The 21,810-nt window shown below is 43.6% G+C and overlaps 1 protein-coding gene across 1 annotated transcript in view; it reads left to right on the forward strand.

Moving 5' to 3' along the window:
* GALNT8 (polypeptide N-acetylgalactosaminyltransferase 8) overlaps nucleotides 1-21,810 on the forward strand; it is a 70,246-nt gene that overhangs the window by 9,341 nt on the left and 39,095 nt on the right. The window contains 10 exon segments of the mRNA XM_024128981.1: nucleotides 7,563-7,726; nucleotides 11,135-11,318; nucleotides 12,022-12,219; nucleotides 12,721-12,835; nucleotides 18,061-18,246; nucleotides 19,206-19,343; nucleotides 19,890-19,944; nucleotides 19,947-19,984; nucleotides 20,993-21,053; nucleotides 21,056-21,162. Of these exon segments, the coding sequence (XP_023984749.1) occupies nucleotides 7,563-7,726; nucleotides 11,135-11,318; nucleotides 12,022-12,219; nucleotides 12,721-12,835; nucleotides 18,061-18,246; nucleotides 19,206-19,343; nucleotides 19,890-19,944; nucleotides 19,947-19,984; nucleotides 20,993-21,053; nucleotides 21,056-21,162 (1,246 nt within the window).

Consider the following 21,810-nt stretch of genomic DNA (forward strand, 5'->3'; position numbering starts at 1 on the left):
GGCTCACGGGCCCAGCCGCTCCGCGGCACGTGGGATCTTCCCGGACCGGGGCACGAACCCGTGTCCCCTGCATCGGCAGGTGGACTCTCAACCACTGCGCCACCAGGGAAGCCCATGGCAGGTGGATTCTTAACCACTGCGCCACCAGGGAAGTCCCCCTTGTAATCCTTTAAAAAAATTATTTCTGTAAGGTCACTTTTATCCCTGATTTTAGTAATTTAAGAATTATTTATTATTTTCTTGATCAGTCTAGTTAAATTTATAAATTTTTTTGATGTTTTCAAAGAACCAACTTTTTATTAACTTTCTGTATCATTATATCTGTTCTCTATTTTCTACTTTCATCTCTATCATTTCCTTCCTTCTGCTTGCTTTGGATTAGTTTGTTCTTTCTTTTCTGTTTTCTTAAGGTGGAAGGCTAGATTATTGCTTTGATTTTTCTTCTTTTTAATATAGGTATTTACAGCTAAAAACTTCCTTCTAAGCTCTTCTTTAGCTGTATTCCATAAATGTTGGTATATTGTGTTTTGACTTTCAGTCATTGTAAGATGTTTTCTAATTTCCCTTGTGATTTTTTCTTTGACCTAACTAGGAATGTGTTGTCAATTTCCACATATTTGTGAATTTCTAATTTTTTTCTTTTTTCAGCTCTAATGCCACTCCACTGTGATCAGAGAATCACACTTGGTATGAATTTAATCTTTTAAAATTTACTGAGGCTTATTTTATGCCCTAGCATACAGCCGCTCCTGGAGGATGTTGCACGTACAGTTGAAAGTATTCTGCTGTTGCTGCGTAGTGTTAGTACAGATGTCATTAGGTCTAGTTGGTTCGCGGTGTTGTTTAAGGCTTACATTTCCTTGTTTATCTTCTGCTTAGTTGTTGTATCTATTGTTGCAAGTGGGGTATTGACAACTCCAGTGATTACTGTTGAATGGTCTGTTACTCCCTTCAGTCTGTCAGTTTTTGTTCCATGTATTTTGGGACTTTGTTGCCAGGAATACATGTTTATAATTTTAATGTCTTCCTGATGGATTGATTCTTTTATCACTACAAAATCTCTCCCTTTATAACTAGTAACATTTTTATTTTACCAGCTATTTTGTCCGATATTAGTATAACCACTCTAGCTTTCTTATGGTTGCTGTTTGCATGATATATCCTTTGTTTTCAGCCTATTTGTATCTTTTGATCTAAAAGTGTGTTTCCTAAAGACAGCATATAGTTGGATCTTTTTTTTCCGAATATAATCTGACAGTATCTACCTTTTGATTGTGTTAATTCATTTACAATTAATGTTTTTATTAATATCGTTGGATTTACGTCTATTTTTGTTTTCTAATGTCCTGTGTGTTTTTCTTCTATTCCTCCTTTACTGCTTGTTTTTCACATTAAGTGAATATTTTCTAATGTAACAGTATAATTCTTTTAACAATTTTTCAATATATTCTTATAGTTGTGTTCTTAATGGTTGGTGTAACTTAACTTAATGATAAGTTAACATACATCTTAACTGACCAGAGTCTATTTAGACTTATTCCAATGAGATATAGGAAGGTTCTTCCTATATAGCTCTATTCCTCTTCCTCCCTTTTTCTATTATTTTTACACATGTTCCATACATGTATGGTACAAACCCCAAAATATACTGTTATAAATACATTATATAATTGTATGTCTGTTAAAGAAGATGAGAAAAAAGGAGAGGAAGCATAAATTTATAATGTGTTATATTTATCTTCTTATTTACCATGTCTGATTCTCTGCACTTATTCCTGTGGATTCAATTTACCATCTGGTGTTATTTCCTTACTTCAATACAGGTTTGCTCCCATCCACCTCTTTTGTGTTGCTTTTGTCGGTATATTAAATTGTTACATGTTATAGCCCCAGTAATACAATTATATACACTTTAAAAAATACAGTTGCTTTTAAAATTAGTTAAGAGAGGAAAGGAGAAGAAATAGGCATTTACATTGTCTTTTGTAATATTACACAATTACCTTTAGTGGTGCGCTCTTTGTTTTTGCGTGTGTGTGTGTGTGTGTGTGTGTGTGTGTGTGTGTGTGTGTGTGTATTTGAATTACTGTCTGAGATCACTTGCTTTTAACCAAAAGACTCACAGACTTAGAGAACGAACTTATGGTTACCAGGGGGGAAGGGTGGGGGGAAGGGATAGTTAGGGAGTTTGGGATCGACATGTACACACTGCTACATTTAAAATGGATAATCAACAAGGACCAACTGTATAGCGTAGGGGACTCTGCTCAATATTCTGTAACAATGTAAGTGGGAAAAGAATTTGAAAAAGAATAGATACGTGTATATGTATAACTGAATCAGCTTGCTGTACACCTGAAACTAGCACATTGTTAATCAACTATACTCTAATATAAAATGAAAAGTTTAAAAAATGTTAAAATAATAAAAAAACAAAGCAAGTGTTAAAAAAAAGAACATCATATTTCTTTTAAGGTGGTCTGCTACCAACAAATTCTCTCAGTGTTTGTTGATCTGCCATTGTCTTTATTTCACCTTCATATTTGAAAGATATACGATGCTCTGTTGATAGTCTTTTTTTCTTTTGACAATTTCAGTATGCTGTCCCACTGCCTTCTGTGTTTATTGTTTTTGATGAGATGTCAACTGTTAATATTTTTTGGAGTCCCCTTATATGTGGTGAGTTATTTTTCTCTGGCTGCTTTCAAGATTTTATCTTTGGCTTTTAGTATTTGGACTATGATGTGTCTGGGTGTGTACCTTTGAATCTCTCCTACTTATCTTGGAACGTAGCTCAATTTCATAATTTAGGTCTTTAGGTGTGCAGATGATATGCTGAGATCAGTGGGTAACGGAAGCTGCTTTGCACTTAATTCTGGAGCATTAAACTTTAATTCCATAGAGATTAACTCATGAAACTGATTGTTAGAAAGTCTTAGTGTGGCTACAAACTGTATACGACTCAAGTATCCACCTATACTTGAATAACATGAGTCACATCTCATGCTTATAAACCAAATAAATACTCTTCCTTCATGCTGACCATAAAATAATTCGTGTGGCTCAGACATATGGATTCCAGAGCTAAAGCATCCTGGGAAGCACCATGCTTTGAAAACTATAGGAAGACCACTCCTTGGACTTTCTTTGAGAAAGAAATAATTTAGTGATTCAGAGCTATCTCATAGAATTATAAGGTACTATAAGGATAGACCTTCTATGCCTGCTAAGCATGACACCAAAGTGGTGGTCATCATTAGGTTTCCCCAGCTTTCTGGATGGTTGTCTGATACCAGAAAGATGCCAGCCCTGGCAGTCCTCATGTTGTCATGTCCTCTCGTTACCTTTCAGGGACCAGAGAAAAGTGACTCCAGGGAATCAGTAAATTTTATTGAGCTTAGGTAGTTATTAAATACCAACCAAACAATCAAACATATGGAAAGGCAGAGCTTCCATAGTTAACCTCTAATAAGGAGTGCACCAAAATGCCATGGGCCAGGACCAGTTACAAAATTTGCAGGGCCCCATGAAAAATGAAAACGTGGGGCCCTTCGTTCAAAAATTATTAAGAATTTCAAGATGGTGACAGCAGAGTATTAGCCAAGTTAATTCACCAATTCATTTTTTTTTTGGACCTGCAGGAGCCACATTTTTTGCCTCTCTCTCTTTTTTGGGGGGGGAGGGGGCTGCACTGCGAGGCATGCGGCATCTTAGTTCCCCAACCAGGGATCAAGCCCGTGCCCTTTGCAGTGGAAGCGCGGAGTCTTAACACTGGACAGCCAGGGAAGTCCCCTGCCTCTCTTGCTATAAAGTGAGGAAGAGAATGTGGGGTGTGGATACGTGTTGTGAAGGCATTTAGAAAGTAGCCAAGGAAATATTCAAAAGGATGCGTGGGAGACTGGGTGGAGGAAGAAACATCTGAAGGTAGCTGATCGGATTATGTGGATTAGAGGTAAGAGAAGCTGAGCAGGGTTTTAATCAGTTTCCAGTTTAGCATAATTACCAATTCTTACTCTCAGTTAGATGCATATTTATTATATAACAAGCCTGTAGTAGACGTTAAGAATGGCCACTGAGCTTGAAGGAATTTAAAGTTCATCTCTCGGGTTCCTCTGCTTTAAATATTGATGATCCCCGGGCTTTAGCTGAAGGCTTCTATCTGCACGTAACTTGAGTGATTTTATCCCGCTCTTATGAAGTCAGCCACCATGTACACGGTGATGACCCCCAGATTCACATGTCTCCAATCCAGATTGCTCAGACTCAATGTGGCCAAACTTAAATGTACCAATTTCTTTTTCTCCTCTCATGTGAATGGTGTTTTCGTTCAAGTAATAATTATAACGACAAGAACAGCTATAACCACCAAGGTGGCAGCAATAGCAGCTAACATTTATTGAGCACTTCTTCCATTCTGAGCATTTTATGTACATGATTGCATTTGACCCTCATAATAATACTATTGTAAGATTATAGAAATATATATTGGTCTCTGTTCCCAGTTTCTGGCGCAGAGCTCGTGAAACCATTGTAAATGCCTAAGTGATAAGAACACTAGGGGCATCTTTTGTTCTATTGAGGGGACTCTGGGTGAGCTCCTGTATGGGGGCTGGTCACCAGAAAGACCAAGTCATGCTTAGAAGCTTGGAATCTTCAGCCTCACCTTCCATCTTCCAGAAAGGGGAGAGGGTTGAACAATCGAATTAATATTTGATCATGCTGGTATGAGGAAGCCTCCATAAAATAAATCTCAGTAGTATGGGATTCAGGGCACTTCCAGGCTGGTGAGCACATCCACACTGGGAGGGTGATGTACCCCAGCTCTGTGGGGACAGAAGCTCCTGTGGTCAGGACCCTCCCAGATCTTCTCTATTTATGCCTTCATCTGACTGTTGAACTGTATCCTTTATTCTGTTCTTTGCGGTTGGCATCTGAAGTGGGGAGCAGTCTTGTCCGACTGGGCCCTTGCCACGTGGAATCTGACTATCACCAGGTAGATACTGTCAGAATTGAATGAAATTGTAGGACACCCAGCTCGTATCACAGAGAATTGCTTGGTGTGGGAAAAACTCCCACACCTTTGGTGACCAGAAGAGTCAAAAATGAAGTGTTCTGTGTGATAATAACGTAATACAGGCGACACACAGTAGGGAGCCACAGAAACCCGCACGTACACTTCTGGTCACTGAAGTTTTCATTGTGAATAGAGCTGTAAGTAGAGAGAAAGAGACACACAAGAAGTTTTCTTCTTTACAAGTGCCAAGACAGTTTAATGGCGGAAAGAATGGTGTTGGGACAATTGGGCATCTACATGCAAAAAGATGAAGTGGGGGCTTAAATCACATCAGACACAAATATTAACTCAAAATGGCCATAGATGTAAGAGATAAAATTATAAAACTCTGAGAAGAAAACATGAGTAAATCTTGAAGATCAGGTGTTGTTAGGCAATGATTTTTAGATATGACACCAAAAGTCTAAGTGATAAAAGAGATGATTGAAAAGTTGGACTTCATCAAAACTGAAAAAATTTTTTTGCTGCAGATAATATCAAGAAAGTGAAAAGACAGCTCTCTGAGTGGGATAAAACATTTGCAAACCATATGTCCGATAAGGTACTTGAATCTAGAATATATAAGTGTATATATAAGACAAATAACCAAATTAAAATTGAATAAAGTCCTTAGATATTGCTCCAGAGAAGAAATACAAATAGCCAACAAGCACAGGGAAAGATGGTCACATCATTAGTTATTAGGGAAATGGAAATTAAAACCATGGTGAGATAATACTTCATCACCTATCATCACAAGGCTATCCTCACAATAGGGTAATGACAAATATTGTCCAGGATGTGGAGAAATTGAAACCAACGTTTATTACTGGTAGTAATGTAAAACGGTGCAGCCACTTTGGAAAACAGTACAGCAGTTCATCAAATTGTTAAATATAGGGTTACCACATGACTTAGCAATTTCGCTCTTAGGTGTGTATGTTAGTAAAATGAAAACATATGGCAACACAAAAGCTTGTTCAAGAATTTTCATAGTGGCATTAATAACAGCCAAAAAGTAGAAACATCCTAAATGTCCAACAATGGATGAATGGATAAACATGTGGCATAACCATGCGATGGAATATTATTTGACAGTAGAAAGAAATGAAGTACTGATATATGCTACACTGATGAACTTTGAAAACATTAAGCTAGGTGAACACAAAAGACCACATATCGTATGTTTCCATTTAAATGAAAAGTCCATAATAGGCAATTCTATAGAGATAGAAAGTAAATTAATAATGGCCTATGGCTGAGGGGGGATGGGGGTGGGGAGAAATAAAGAGTGACTGCTAATAAGAATGGGCTTTCTTTTTAGTGTGATGAAGTGTTCTAAAATTAGATAGTGATGATGGTTGCTCAACTCTGTGAATATTAAAAACAATGAGTTGTACATTTTTTTTTTAATTTTATTTTTTCCCTCTGGAGAGTTTTAAAAAAATTTTTTACTGGGGTATAGTTGATTTACAATGCTGTGTTAGTTTCAGGTGTCCGGCACAGTGAATCAGTTATACATATACATAGATCCACTCTTTTTTAGGTTATTTTCCCATATAGGTCTTTATAGAGTATTGAGTAGAGTTCCCTGTGCTATACAGTATGTCCTTATTAGTTATCTATTTTATATATAGCAGTGTGTATTTGTCAATCCCAATCTTCCAATTTATCCCTCCCCCATACATTTTGTGTGTGTGTGTGTGTGTGTGTGTGTGTGTGTGTGTGTGTGTGTGGTACGCGGGCCTCTCACTGTTGTGGCCTCTCCCGTTGCGGCGCACAGGCTCCAGAAGCGCAGGCTCAGGGGCCATGGCTCACGGGCCCAGCCGCTCCGCGGCATGTGGGATCTTCCCGGACCGGGGCACGAACCCGCGTCCCCTGCATCGGCAGGTGGACTCTCAACCACTGCGCCACCAGGGAAGCCCCCCCCCATACACTTTTAAATGGGTGAATTTTATTGTATGCGAAATATATCTTGATGAGGATGTTAAAAAAAAGAAGAGTAGGTCAGTACCTAGCATACGGTAAAGCATTTAATAAATATAAACTCTGACACTTAAAAAATGTGTTAAGCACACGTCTCTGGACAGTTGGCCGCCTCTCTTGAGTGGTGAAGGAGAGGATTGTGTCCAAAATGACAGAAGGTCTGAGAACACGGAGAAAGGGTGGTGGCAATGGCGGAAGGAGGCCCTCTGGCAAGGACGATAATTTGGGGACAGGGAAGAATAGGAATTCTTTGTGGGACACGTTGAATGTTCAAGTGGAAACGTCTCCTGAAGGTTAATCAAAAAGAAATGACTTTTATCCCCATAACAAGAGAATTTTGGAAAAACAAATACAAAATCTTCTTGCTACTGTGATACGCAACTGAGAGTTCCCCTTCCTAATGAGTTTGAAGGTTGGTGAGTTGATTGATAGATTATAACATCATACGTAGAGAAGAGGGACTTCGGAGAGTAATGTTTAAGTAATTAAAAAGAGTAATATGGTTATAAAAAATCTCTTAGAGGTGTCTTCAGAAGAGATATCCTTCACAACTCCCATCTCTCAGTGTCGTTCTCATATTCACGGATGAAGCTCTGTCTGTTGTACAAAGAGCCATCACCAGCATCACCAGCTGGACACCCTCTCAATTGTTGAAGATCATCTTAGTGGACGATTTTAGCTCACACAGTGAGCAGCTTGATCAAGGAATAGTAGTAAAAGTGACCGTTTATGGACTGTGCTAGGCTGAAAGGGGTTTTAGAGTTTAGGACAAGAAGTCGGACTTCTCATGGAGGGAAAAGAAAGGGGTCATTTGTTGAGGGATCATTTTGTGCTGGGTACATTAATCTTCCCAGGTCAAGACAGAGGATCATCCTTTGGTTCACACGGAAGAGGAGACTAAGAGAGGGGACGCAGTGTGACCCAACTGCGTGGCGAGTCTGCACTGAGTCAGGCCCAGGGCTGTGTGACTCCAAAGCCACCTGTGCCCGTCCCGTGCACCATGAGGGAGACCCGAAGGGGCGAAGTGGGTCCAAAGGAAGACCCCAGACACCAAGAAAGGATTTGGAATTGTTCCCTCGGAGGAAACCCCAATCTTCCTGGGTGAGTAAGCCCGGAGAAAAGGGAGCTCTGGGTGCTAAGACTCTTCGGAGGTGGCAGGGTCTCTTGCTCACGTCCTGCCCCTCTCCCCAGGCTGGTCCAGCCCACCAAGGACAACACATGGTGAAGTGGGTGGTAGTACACTTGAGTCTTCACTTTATGGATTTCAGAGTCTTGGTTCCTCCCTTAAAAGCTCTATTCCTTGAGTGACTTAACTTCTCCGTGCTCGTTTCCTTATCTCCAAAGCATGAGTGTAGAGAATAATCATGAGCTTATGGACTAGAGCGAGAATTAGAGAGATAATAATGGCAGCTAACATCATTTGTTCTAAATACCCTACGTATGTTAACTATTTGAATTGTGACAACAACCTATGAGGAAGGAACCACTTTTTTTTGCCTATTTCACAGATGCAAAAAACTAAGGCATAGTCTGGTCAAGAAACTTGCTCAATGTCACACGGCTGGTAAGTGTCAGAACTGAAATTTGACTGTAAACTTTAGAGTCCAGAGCCCTAGCTTTAGCCACTATGTTCACTGACATAATACATGGATTACGAATAGCACTGAGTGCATAGTAACCTCTCAGCAAGTGTTAGCTCTTCATTTTATTAATTTTGGGCATCAAATAAAAGAAACTAGAACTGCGTCACAAGCCAGAGATTTGGGCTAGCAATAAGGAAGACATTTCTAATAATAAGGGTTGTGAAGTGGCAGCCCATGTGAGGCAGAATTTGTTCCTTCTCTGGGTGATCTTTAAGTACCAGATGGATTATTGCAGTATCAAATTAAGGGCAGTTTGGTCAAAGGAGAAGAGACAAATGACCTCTTTAACCTTCCCTTTTGGATTTCCAGACACTGAAAATACCCCCTTTCTTGCTTTTAAATACCTTTCTCTTTTATCCTTCCAATATAACTGCACAAAACATAGGTCCACTTCTTTAGCAAAATTCCACTGAAAACCAAAGAAAAGAGGATGGTAGATTTCATTCCATTTTGGGCATGGAGGCTGATACCAAGTTTCACACTTGGTTTTCAAGCAAGAAATAGGAGCTTGATTAGAAAGACCTCTCTTCTAGAGTCTGAAGAGATCCTGGCTCCACTCCCTGCTTCTGACATGATGTGAGGCAAACGGTTCACTTCTCTGGGACTCACCTTCATCAGGGAGCCAATGCAAGTGCTGAGCTGGAAGATGTCTTTTTCTGTGGATAAAAAAAACCCAAAAGCAATGGTTCTATAATTCCATATTCCATGGAAATAGATGAGTTAATTCAAGACTCCTTCCTGTGGAGCAATGAAACTGAAAGATAACAAGTTTACAAACACAGAGTGGACACACAAAGAGAAGTCAAAGAAGGTTCTCAGCTGTTCTGGACCCTATCATATAGCATCCGCTCACTTGGGTTGGGAACCCATTCACAGAGATAATTTGTTTGGATAGGCACAGCAGAGGGAATTGTTGGTCATTCTTTGACAGGTGTCACTGGGACAAGAATCACCTTCTCTCTCAGTAACCATGGAAACATCAGCCAGTTTGGGCCTACACTGAATTATGTATTGTGTTAAAATCTTTTTTTTGTTAAACTGAGGAAAATGTTTAGACGTCTCTACCATGCAGGCCACAAAAGAAACTTACTGTTCACGTGACTTTGGGGGGATGTCTCTCAGCTACTTCTTGCCTCCATTTCCTCATCTGTGACATGGGACAGATAATAGTGCTTCCTGATAGGACTGTTTGGGGATTAAATCATACATGTAGAGTCCTCAGCCCATAGTAAATGTTAGCTAGAGTTATCCTCCTTGTTTGCCTCAGTATCATTGGTAGTAAGATTGAAATGCCACAAATCGACGTTAGAGATGTGCCCCCTTCCTTTTTTCCCCCTAGATGTGAAGCCTCATTTGCATCAGGTCAAATATTTCAAGTGTCAAGAGATTTAATCCAAGTGTTTCAAAAATGATATGAATGCATAGACAGGCTTTATAAAAGAGAGGAGAGAGAGAGAAGAAGAAACTGTAAACAATCTGGAAATAGCTAATCTTATTTGCATAATGTTGGGGATAAACTTATTAGCTAGAAGCTGGCAAGGAGATTCGTCTGGGTATTCTGTCCCAATTGGTCCTTGAGTAGGTCAAGTAGGAATACCTAAAACAAGACAAACCAATTTCAGTTGTTTATGTACTCTCCAGAAAATCTTGAGAGTTTAGCTGTGGAGAAGAGGTTCCAGGTTGTCTCGGCAATGTCTGTCCATCAGCACCTCTGCCTTAGTTAGGTCAGGTGTGTCCCATTCATTCTTTTTTTTAAAAATGTATTTATTTTATTTATTTATTTTTGGCTGTGTTGGGTCTTCGTTGCTGCGCGCGGGCTTTCTCTAGTTGCGGTGAGTGGGGGCTACTCTTCGTTGCGGTGCGCGGGCTTCTCATTGCGGTGGCTTCCCTTGTTGCAGAAAGAGGGCTCTAGGTGTGTGGGCTTCAGTAGTTGCAGCACGCAGGGCCTTGAGCGCGTGGACTTCAGTAGTTGCAGTGTGTGGTCTCAGTGGTTGTGGCTCGTGGGCTCTAGAGCACAGGCTCAGTAGTTGTGGCACAGGGGCTTAGTTGCTCCGTGGCATGTGGGATCTTCCCGGACCAGGGCTCGAACCCACGTCCCCTGCATTGGCAGGCAGATTCTTAACCACTGAGCCACCAAGGAAGTCCTGCATTCATTCTTGTAAGAATTTCTCAATACACTTAGAGCACATGTAACAGTGCCTGGCAAATAGCAGTATTATTATGCTAACATAGTTTAACTTCAGTGGAAAAATTAGGATTGGGAACATTAATCCTGAGGATGGAAGGGAGAGGAGAAGCAGGGGTAGGGAAACACTATTTTCTCAGTCAAGGCTGTACAACTACCCATCCTGTGCTGGAGGTAGTCCAACCACTACTCTACAATAGTATAAAATTTTTGCACCGCATTGATTATTGCATTCAGAATTTCTATAGGTGTGCATTTGGTTGGCAGGAGAATTAAAGGCATACTTGGATGAGAAGATTAAGCTTTACAACCAGAAGTCTCCAGGACTACTGAAAATAATACGGCATACCGAGAGAAAAGGTCTTGCTGCTGCTTGCAACACCGGCAGGGAGGTGACCACGGCTGACGTGGTTGCCATCTTGGATGCTCATGTTGAAGTGAACGTTGGGTGGTAAGGCTTCAGGGGACTACTTCTGGGAAAGGGAAGAGAGGAGATATTGTACATACGATGAGTATGAGACAGGATATTGTGGAAGTAGGGAAAGTCAACACCAGACCTCAAGCAAAAGGAAGCTCCAAAGACAGGATGCTTTTGGTTGGCTAGGAGAAGTAGTCTAGTGCTAGCGAAAAAGCAATGGACTTGGCATATGGACAACTGGCTACCAACCCTGATTTTGCCAAATACTTTGTGACTTTCAGTGAGTCACTTCACCAAACTAGACATTTATGTAAAATGAAGAGATTATCTTCTGGTAATTCCTAAGGTTTTTCCCATGAAGTTACCTGATACAAAGAGAGCTGTGTTCTTTGGAGAATGTGGGGAATCAGATAGTAAAGAGACATTATTTTGGAAGCAGGAAGACCCAAGAGGTAATGTAAATTCAGGCAGATACTGATGGTCCTGTTCACAATGGCTTGGAGGTGATATTTGGGTACTAATTTCAAATCTGCTCTTGACCTGGGTCAGCAGCTAGCCACCCCAGCTGTCCCCAAAACTGCAGATTCTCTGGACTCTGGGGAGTTCTGCTCACCACCCAGGGCAGCCTGAATGAAGAAGGTGCTCAGCGTCAGGGCAAGGTGCTTGGAGCAGCTTTGTCTGTTTGCTTCTGCTGTTTATCCTCACATCCATCCTGAGTTACACACTGTTCTTTTAGGGCAGAGCCCATCCTGGCGCAGGTTCAGGAAGACCGCACCGTGGTTGTGTCTCCTGTGTCTGACAACATTCTTTTCGACACCTTTAAACTGGTTAAGTATGCATTAGCAGTTGACGGGTTTAATTGGGAACGATGGTGCCACTAGGATTCACTGCCAAAGGCCTGGATTGATCTACATGATGTCACCGCTCCTGTGAAGTAAGTCTTTGTGGGCTCAGGGAACTTGATTAGCACACGGGAAGTCAGGAGTGGGCAGTCTGGGCTTTGTTTGTTTTTGGTGGTAGTCATGGGAGTGGGGTGGGAGGAGTGGAGGAGATGGGGTGAAGGACAGAGGGTAGAGAAAAAAGAAGCTGATCCCAGATAAGAAGTCACAGATACTTTGGCTATTTAAGGAATTTCAAGCAAAATAAAGCAAAGAGTATAATGTTTTAGAAAACATCTTGGCCACTTTAAGCATTTATCAGGCTATAAAGCAGGGATACCAAGATGAAAAAGATGTCATTTCAATATAATTTGAGAAGGGAAGGCTCCATGCACTTAGTTCAGCCTAAGGGTTTGGGGAGAGCCTTCAGGATAAGAAGGAGCTTGGGTAGAGAGAATTTTGAAGGCTAAACCGTCATTGGGCTTCCTAGCCCTCACCGTCATCCTGACCCATCCCTCGTCGAGGGGTTAGTGACTCTCTTACTGTGTGCTCTGCAGGAGTCCTTCCGTCATGGGCATCCTGGCTGCCAACAGGCTCTTCTTGGGAGAGATTGGATCTCTGGACGGTGGGATGCTGACCTATGGAGGGGAGAACGTGGAACTTAGACTGAGGGTGGGTGCATTTCCATTCTCGTTATGGGACAAAGCAGAAGGGGAAATAATAGGAAGCTGGTAGGATCTGTGGAACCCTGGAACAAGGATGAATGCCATTGGCTCAAGAGGCAGGCAAATTCTCATGTTTCCAAGTCACTAGGGAGGGGCTGTGGAACTTCCGGAGTGGAGCTTTCTGGTATAGGTCTGTATAATCTGGGTGATATGGGTGGAAAGATGGTGCCCCTATTTTCCTGAGGACTCCAGGCATTTTCCAAGCATCTCCTGAGATAAACCAACTTTGGGACAGATGGCTCTCTACAAGACCAGTCAAAGAGAAACTAGAATGCGTAGAGGGAGGATACAGATGTGTGGGCGGCCAACCTGCCCCTGTATGGACAGCCAAAGCAGCTGACAGGATGACATAAGTTCATGCTGAGATGCAGTCTAGTCTAGAACAGATAGCCAGTGATGGGTTGTACATAAATGGAATCCTCAAACCAGTTCAAGTTCTGAGCAACCTCCTGTGTGTCTGGAGCAATACTGGCTTCACACTTCAGCAACGATCCCTGTTCCTGCCCCTGACAGCTTCTCATGGTTTCAAATGAACAGGTCAAATGAACCTGAATTTAGTTGTGCTTTATAAGGGAATTCACGGTGCAAGTAAAACAGTTGGAGAAATTCCAAGTGCAGTTTCATATTACGTCTGTGTATCAGTTAACTATTGCCACAAAAATGCTGTGTAACAAACCATTCTAAACGCAGTGACTTAACGCAACGATAATTACAGATCTTACAGATCTGCAGGTCCAGCTGGGCTTGGATGGGTGGTTCTTAAGGCCTAGGTTTGGAACTAGCATGTTATTTCTTCTGTCTTATCCCATTTGTCAAAAGTCTCATGGCCAAGCACAGAGTCCAGGGGTAGGGGAGTATCTTCTGTCTACAGTAAAGGCATGGAGAGAGGTATAAAGAACTGGGGCCAATAAATTCAACTCATCACAATCAGTTTGGAACAGTTTTCATGCATAAAATATCCCTTCTATAGTATGCCTTTTGCCCCTTCTGTATAATCTACAGGCCTTCTCTAAACGAACTTGACCCTTGGGTTTGTGACTGTCCTTTTTAGTTATCCTATAATCTTCCAACCTAAGGCTGAACTCTTTTTATTTTTTTCTTAATTTTTATTGGAGTATAGTTGCTTTACGATGTTGTGTTAGTTTCTTCTGTACAGCAAAGTGAATCAGTTACACTGTACATATACACATAGACACTGTTTTTTAGCTTTCCTTATCATGTGTGTAGGGTTCCCCGTGCTAACAGTAGGTTCTCATCAGTTATCTATTTTATACATAATGGTGTCTATATGTCAATCCCAATCTCCCAGTTCGTCCCACCACCCCCTTCCCCCCTTGGTAACCATAAGTTTGTTCTCTACATCTGTGACTCTATTTCTTAACTCATAAAAGACGCAGCGCAGCCTAAGGTGGTGAAACTTACACAGGTATTGGAGACAGACAGACTTAAGTCCAAATCCTACTCTGCCGTCTGAAAGTGTGTGTTATCCCGGGCAACACACAAGCTCTTGAAGCCACACCTGCTACATCAGGCACCTAGCATGGCTAGCGATACGCGGCTTACACTCAGGAAATGGTTACTGACAATAATAATAAAATAAGGATGTCAGGGTTGCACTGTGAAAAATGCTGAACATGGGTTCTAATTCTGGCCCTGCTAACACCCTGTGGACTGAGCTTCTATAACATGGCTTTTTTCCCTTCCCCCAGATGAAAAATTCTGTGCTTGAGGCCAGGAGACCTCTGGTCCATTGTGGACTCGGGAGGAACAAGACAATTTCCTGTCTACAGCTTAGTCAGGTCTTTCAGATTGAGTCTGATGACCCTACAGCCATATATCGTACCCAGTTAGCACCCAACGAGGACTCCACATTTGCATTTTAACAAATAAACTTTGAGTCCCCCTCTGGGTTCTACCTTAAGCCACAATCATTCCTTGGCAGAGAAAACTAATTTTTTTACCTAGTGGTCTTGACCAGTTTTCCCATTTGTGAAATGAAGGTGCAGTTCAAACGTGATAAGTAATTTGAAATGATTTATAAACATATTAATTAGAATCCTCGTTGGTTTCTGTGACAGAGGCCAAAATAACAAGGGTTTGAACAAGATAGAAATTGATTTCCTATAACAGTTTGAACACGAGCAGTTCAGGACTGAGAGGGCAGCTCCAGGGTGATGCGAACCAAGCCTCCTCCATCACATGGCTCTGCTACCCTCAGCACCACGTCTGTATTCTCATCAGTACGAAGAGAAAAGAGGGGAAAGAGAGAGCATGCTGTTTGTTTTTAAGGTCACTCCCCGAAAGTTGTATTTCTCCTACGTCCCATTGGCCACGACAGGTCACACGGACATGCCTGTGTGCAGAAGAGTCTGGGAAGTGTAGATTTCAGTTAGTTGGCTACGTGCCCAGTTATTCCTTCTATAACTATAAATGTAAGGGGCGGGGAGTAGACATTGGGAGTACAATTAGTCTCTAGCACAAAAAACGTAAATGCAGAGATCATTATTTTGTGCACGGTACTTAGCAAAGTCCTGAGGATGACCCAAGTTCCTTGTGGCTGGGTTTTCCTACCCACCAGAGCATCCCATGCATTTGCCTGGAACCTCGGTTCTCCAACTTAGGACCCAAAGCCCTTCTTACCGTTTCTGAGTTCATCACGCTTTTCTCTGCTCTCCCTTCTGCATCTCAGTTTATATTCCGCAAGAAATCCTCTTTCTTTTAATACTTTGTGATTCAGAAAAATAGATTTTGCTGGAAATAGAGGGAGTGTCAGGGAAGGGTCATTCTTTTCCTTTTCTTGATAAAACGGTTTACCCATATCCAGCTTCCTTTGTTTGTGTGTGTGGCCATCTGCCTTTTCAAACCTCTAAGCCCTTGTTAGGCTATGTATTTCTCCTAACAGTAGCAGACCTTGGAGAACATCAGAGCTGCACAGGGTGTTTTCTTCTGACATCTAGAGGCCACGCAGTGATGGTACGCATGAATGCGTATAAATAGAGATGGAGTGTCAGTCTGATGCCCTCAGCACCGGTCCAGCACCCTGTGAATCCCTGGCACTTTACCAGAGCTTGACACTGTCTGAGATCAGGATCAGGCTCTGTCATTTCTTAGCTGGTAAACGTGGGCACATTACTTTAATGGGGGTAATCATGATGCTTACATGGCGAGGGTTAAATTCCTGAAACATCAGGATAGTTTGTGATACAAAGTAAGCCATCCTTAACTCTAAGCAGAAGCTTCATGTCTCTGTGTGTTTGAGAGCGAGAGAGAGAGACAGACAGACAGACAGAGAGAATGAGGAGGGGGCAATTGGCAAGTGGGAATAAATTGAGAGAGAAAAATCTGAAACCTATTGTTTCGGCATAAGAGTTAAAATTGCTTCCTCAATGACAATTCTGACCTTTATCTTTTCACTTGAATTTCAGGTTTCTTGTGCCCACTGTTCATTTTTCTCCCTTAAATGCCCGTGGATTGGAAAACTCTTTTAGGAAAATGGAAGGAAAGTTGTATTGGGATTTTTAAGTGTTTGGCTACGGAAAATAAAGTCTGAAAACAAGCTAGATGGAACCTCTCCATGACGCTGGGAACCAGTGAGGTGAAATGGAGGAGGAGGATGAAGACAAGATGTGCTTCAAGTTTATCCTCTTAGAAGATGGTGCCGTTTAGTCCTCCTGGCAGCCCTTTTGTGGCTGAGCCCCTTGAGGCTCAGGGAGGGGGCAGGTTTCCCCGCCTCGCTGCCAGGTGTGCAGTGATGGATTTGATACAGGTCATTTTGATTTCAAAGCCTGGCTATTTTTCACTTTGCTATTCTGGATGGTAGAGATGGTGAGGGAGGGGAAGCCGTGGGTTCAGAAGTAGAGGAAGGGGTGAAAAAAATTTGACAGTCAGATAAGGGGACCGACCCCCCCCCACCCCAGGTGTTTAACTGAACCAGCAGGACGTGAGTTGCTCTGGGGGTCCCACAGAGATGAGTGCGGTAGGTTGCTAACCACTGCTGGATGGGCTAATAACTCCCAGGAAACGCAACTCACTGGGCAACCATGAAGAGGACACACAGGAGCCATTGCATCGACCTAATATCACTGGACAGTTCAATCATCTACTGGCATAAAGAATACATTTTAAGCCACATATTAGAATGTGTGGACTGACAAGCATGTTTGTATCCATCAGGATGACAAACATATCTATAATTAGATCATAAGTCATGGTATCTCTTGGTCAAGAATTACCTGGATTAGTTACCAACTGCTGTGTAATAAAATCGTCACAATCTTAGTGGCTCAAAGCAATATCCATCTATCATCTCACAGTTCCTGTGGGTCGGGAGCCCATGCCTGGCTCAGCCGGGTCTTCTGTAAGGCTGCAGTCAGGGCGTTGGCCAGGGCTGGGTTCTCATCTAGGGTTGGCCGGGGATAGGTCTGCTTCCAAGCTCGCGTGGTTGCTAAGAGCACTCAGTTCCGTCAAGTCTTCCAGACTGAGGAAGCACTCAGCTTTCTCTGGCTCTCAGCTGGGAGCCGCCCTCCGTGTCTTGCCATGTGACCTCTCCCTTTGGTGGCCTGATTCTGCAAAGCCAGCAAGACACTGCATCTCCCAGCGAGATGGACAGACCTGCGTATGTAACGTAATGACACGCGTGTCGTCGTGCACGTGCTGTCCTCTTTGTCATAGCCTATTGGTTAGAAGGAGGTTTCAAGCCCACCCTCAGGGGAGGGGATTAGGGAGACATGTGCATGCCAGGAGTCAGGCCTCATGGGGGCCCCTGAGTCTGTCCACCACATTGCCTTACATCCAGCACCAGAGCAGAGAGCAGTCATGGGAAGCTAAGTCCAGCGAGACTGGCCCAGGCCATGGCGTACCTCAGGACTTCTGCATTTTCCCTGGGGATAGAGGAGCAGGGGCCCTCCTCTGGCCCCTTCAGGAGGACTTCCTGAAGGAGGTAGGATTTCTGGTGCTGTCCGAGCGACAGGAGAGAAGCAGTTTGGTGGACGTCTAAGGAAGACTGTTTTATACGAGTGGTTTGGGGATGCGTAGAGATGGGAGTAGGAGGACTGAATGTACACTCTTTAAAAGTGGTTCCGGAGTGTGGTCTCCAATGAGTCAACAGGCTGTGCACTTTCCGGCCATGGGTCCAGCCTGCCCAGGCGATTTCGCTTTTCTCTTCCCTTGCAGGTGTGGCAATGCAGTGGGAGAGTCAAGGTCTTGCCCTGCTCCCGGGTTGCCCACCTGGAGAGACACCACAAGCCCTACTCCTTGGACCTGAGTATTCCCTTGAAGCACAGTGCCCTGAGAGTGGCTGAAATCTGGATGGATGAGTACGAAGACATGGTCTACATGGCCTGGAACATGCCTCTGCAGGTTCGTCCCGGACTTGAACAGAAGCAGAGATGGATGACGGAGGAAGGGGTGGTGGTCACGGCGGAAGATGGGAAGGGATAAAGCAGAAGTGCCATCCCAGCCCTAAAGAATTAAAGTCAAGTCCCGATAGGGTGAGGACAATGACGTCAGCATTTATGTCCCAGGACTAAGTTCCAGGCTCTCAGGACTCATCACAACGTACCTCTGGTGTAAGGCTTATTTTTGTTATTTTAAGTTTTCAGATGAAGAAACTGAGGCACAGAGTGAAAAGGAGGTTGCTTAAGGTAATAAGGTCGTAAGAGCAGAGATAGGATTCAAACCAAGGAAACTTCTAGATTCCATGTCCTTCATCCATCATCTCTCCTGGGGGATTCCTTGTGGGGCAGGGCTGGGCATGGATCCACTGTCTAAAGAGGACATAAACATGGCAGTTGGGGTGTGGGATGGTGGGAGCAGACACCGGAATCCTGTTGGATGCACGTGAACGAAGATGACCTTCTTGGCTAAGGCCACATCGTTTGCCCTGGTCCCTGAGGCCGGCATGACATGCCGTCTTTGTTCCCGAGCTGTGGCTCTGGGCTGAAGCATTCTTCCACTTTGAAACCTCCTTTAACCTCCAAATCTTGCTGCCAGAATATTCCTTTTGGAAGCCTTTTCTGGACATCATGAGGAATATTTTGTGCCTGGTTGATGTGGATATTATCTCAAACAGGAGCAGTCTGCATCAGCTTGCTAACGATGAGACGTAAACCCCGCTACGCAGGCCTTGCAAGTGCCTTTGCAACTAGCAGATATTCCTAGGGGTCAAGCTTCTTCCACTTTCCCTGGAAAACTATAAATGACAAAGGATATCTTACAGGGAATCAGGGAAACACTCAGTTCCCTCATGCATTATCCATACCCTTTGGTGGAGTCAGGGGTGTTGCAAGGTGCAGACATGTTCCGTGTTTTATTTGCAGAACTCCGGAATCGACTTCGGAGACGTTTCTTCCAGAATGGCGCTCCAGAAGAAACTGACATGCAAAACTTTTGACTGGTATCCGAAAAATGTTTATCCAGTCCTGAAGCCAGTCCACAGCACTGCGGGCTACAGAAGAGTAGCTTTCATGAAATTGCATTTCAGATTTTAAACGTTTGGATATAAAAGACCATGAGACCTGAATCACCGCATGACTGCCTGGACAAGGGTTTCCAAAACCCATCCTCCCCGATTCCCTACCTACCCCCAACTCCTTCCTCAACTTTTTGCCCTTGAACCCTCTCGGTTTCCCTTTTTCTTTTGCTCCCCAGTCCTCATCTGTTCCTTCTCTCCGCCTCTGGTTCTTTACTTTGCAAACCACAGCCCTTGCTCTGACCCTCACAGTTTCTCAGCCAGTCAGGGCGTGGGGCCTCACCCACCTGACTGCAGGTGTAGGAGCCCCTTCTTTATATGTGCTCTGATGCTCGGAGGGGGTGTGTGTTCCCAGGAAGTGGGCACCACAGCAGAGCCTCACTTCAGCTCAGAAAGTAGCTGCCAGGATCCCAAATTCCCACTCCCTTGGGCATCCTTAGACTACTGGACAAAATACAGGGCCTGGGGAGGCCTGGGGACCCTCCTTCTCTGCCTCTTTCCAACAGTGTTGCCTTGTGTTTTGCTCCTTCAGATGAAAAACCCATTGGATGAAGGCGTCTGCCTGGACCAGGGAGCTATTCCAGGCAACAGCCGATCATGTAGTACTGCCATCAGTATGGTTCCCAGGTATCTTCCCTGCCCCGGCAGGGTGAGTCTGTTGTGGCTCACCCCCTGGCAGCCTTTGCCAGATTTGGGCTTGGCGTTAGATGATGGGGAAGCAGGTGCTGAGCATCCCTGGTAATGGGTAAGGATGAAGCCTGAACCTGTGCTTGTAACTAAGCACTTCCAAGTTCATGTGAGCGGTCATTGCGTTTCGGGTACAGGGAGGATAGGAAGAAAGTCTGTGCTCTGGCACGTTCATTCTCCGTGGTCGTATCTTCATCGAAAAAGACCTCCAATCTTTTCCTTTTCCCCTCCTGCCACCGCCCCTTCTATCCGCCCACTGCCCCTTGTATGCCCTGGAAGGTGGACAGGTGAGGCTCCCTGTGGTTCCTTCCATAGAGAAGGAAACAGAGGGCTGGAGAAGAGAGAGGCTGAATGGAAGTCCCTCCATGGGGTAGGAGAGGTCGGGCACCACGTGGAGGGTGCACCCAGGGGACTCTTCCCGCCTATCACGTTACTTTGCATGTTGCCGTCACGGGAACTTTTTGAGGTCTGCAGGACAGAATGAATTTCCATTTGAGAAAAGAAAAAAATGGAGATAGAGAAGCAACCTGTTTGTCCAAGCTCACTGAGCAAGGCAGTGAGAGACTGAGAATTTGAAAGGTCTCCTGACAACAAGCCCTTAGCTGGGGCTTATAATGACAGCTTCTGAAGTTCAGTTGTGTTGTTTTTGCTTTTGTTTTCAAAGATAAGCTCCCTCATCTATGCAGGAATTGATTCTGTTGGAGCCTTTGTATGGAAGGAAGCAGGCTAGTGTCCCTCCCTCATTCCTGGTCTTCTTTCTAGAATCAGCTGGGGGTGAGGGGTGGTCAGAGAAGGGTGCAGAGGTGACGCTTTGTTACCCGCGAAAGTTCAGTGGTCCTCCCGTGGTGACTGGGTGTCTAGGGGAACCACGAGCAGTCTTTACGCCCTCTGTAATGTCAGGGGCATCCCCTCTGAGTCTCCATGGCAAATCCCCTTGTCCTCTTGCAGAGTGTCAACTACCACCTAACTGGGGAAGTCTATGTGGGACCACTGACTGCTGAGACAGACATTAAGACTGCTGTCTGACAGGCCCTGGCAAAGGGGAGAAACCTACTTTAGAGCCATGTTCCAAGGCAGTAGTCAAAAATAGACTGCACATACCCTGGGATTTTAAACCGGTGAGTCAAGTGTTTTTTTTTTTTTTTTTTTAAAGATAGATATATTAAAATGTAGTCTGAGAGGTTCAGATTTGACCTAGTAGTGTTTTAGAAAGATTAATTTTGTAGCAGTGTATAGGGAAAAGACTAGAGATTTTTCTAGTCTGGGCGTGAAATACTGAGCCTGTTGACTAAGGCGGGGTGGCCAAGGGGAAAAGATATTGCAATGTGTTGTAACTTAACAGTTAAGAGTTTGCCTTCAAATCCTAGTTCAGTCACTTTTAGCTCTTTTCTTATCCTCTCTGAGACTCAGTTTCCTCATCTCTAAAGTGGAGATGATAATTTCTACTTTACGAGCCTGTGGAGATGATTAAATGGGATAATATAGGTAAAGTATTTAGCATGGTGCCCGGCACATAGAAAGCGTTCAATACTGTTAGCTGTTGTGATTAGCCTTATTATTAACGGTAATCAGAGAGTCTGGAGCACTAGGGTGAAAATTCGACAGGCACTGACGTAAAAGCCCGGATTTAACATCACGATCACTTGACTAAGAACAGGATGGAGGGAATCCAGCAGAAGTCACACGACAGTGGCATGAGGGACATGGCTGACCACGTCTACATGTGAATTAACTATGTGTCGGAGCTGCATTCCTAAGCCACGTTG

This window comes from Physeter macrocephalus, chromosome 6 (genome assembly GCF_002837175.3).
Source record: "Physeter macrocephalus isolate SW-GA chromosome 6, ASM283717v5, whole genome shotgun sequence".
Classification (NCBI taxonomy): domain Eukaryota; kingdom Metazoa; phylum Chordata; class Mammalia; order Artiodactyla; family Physeteridae; genus Physeter; species Physeter macrocephalus.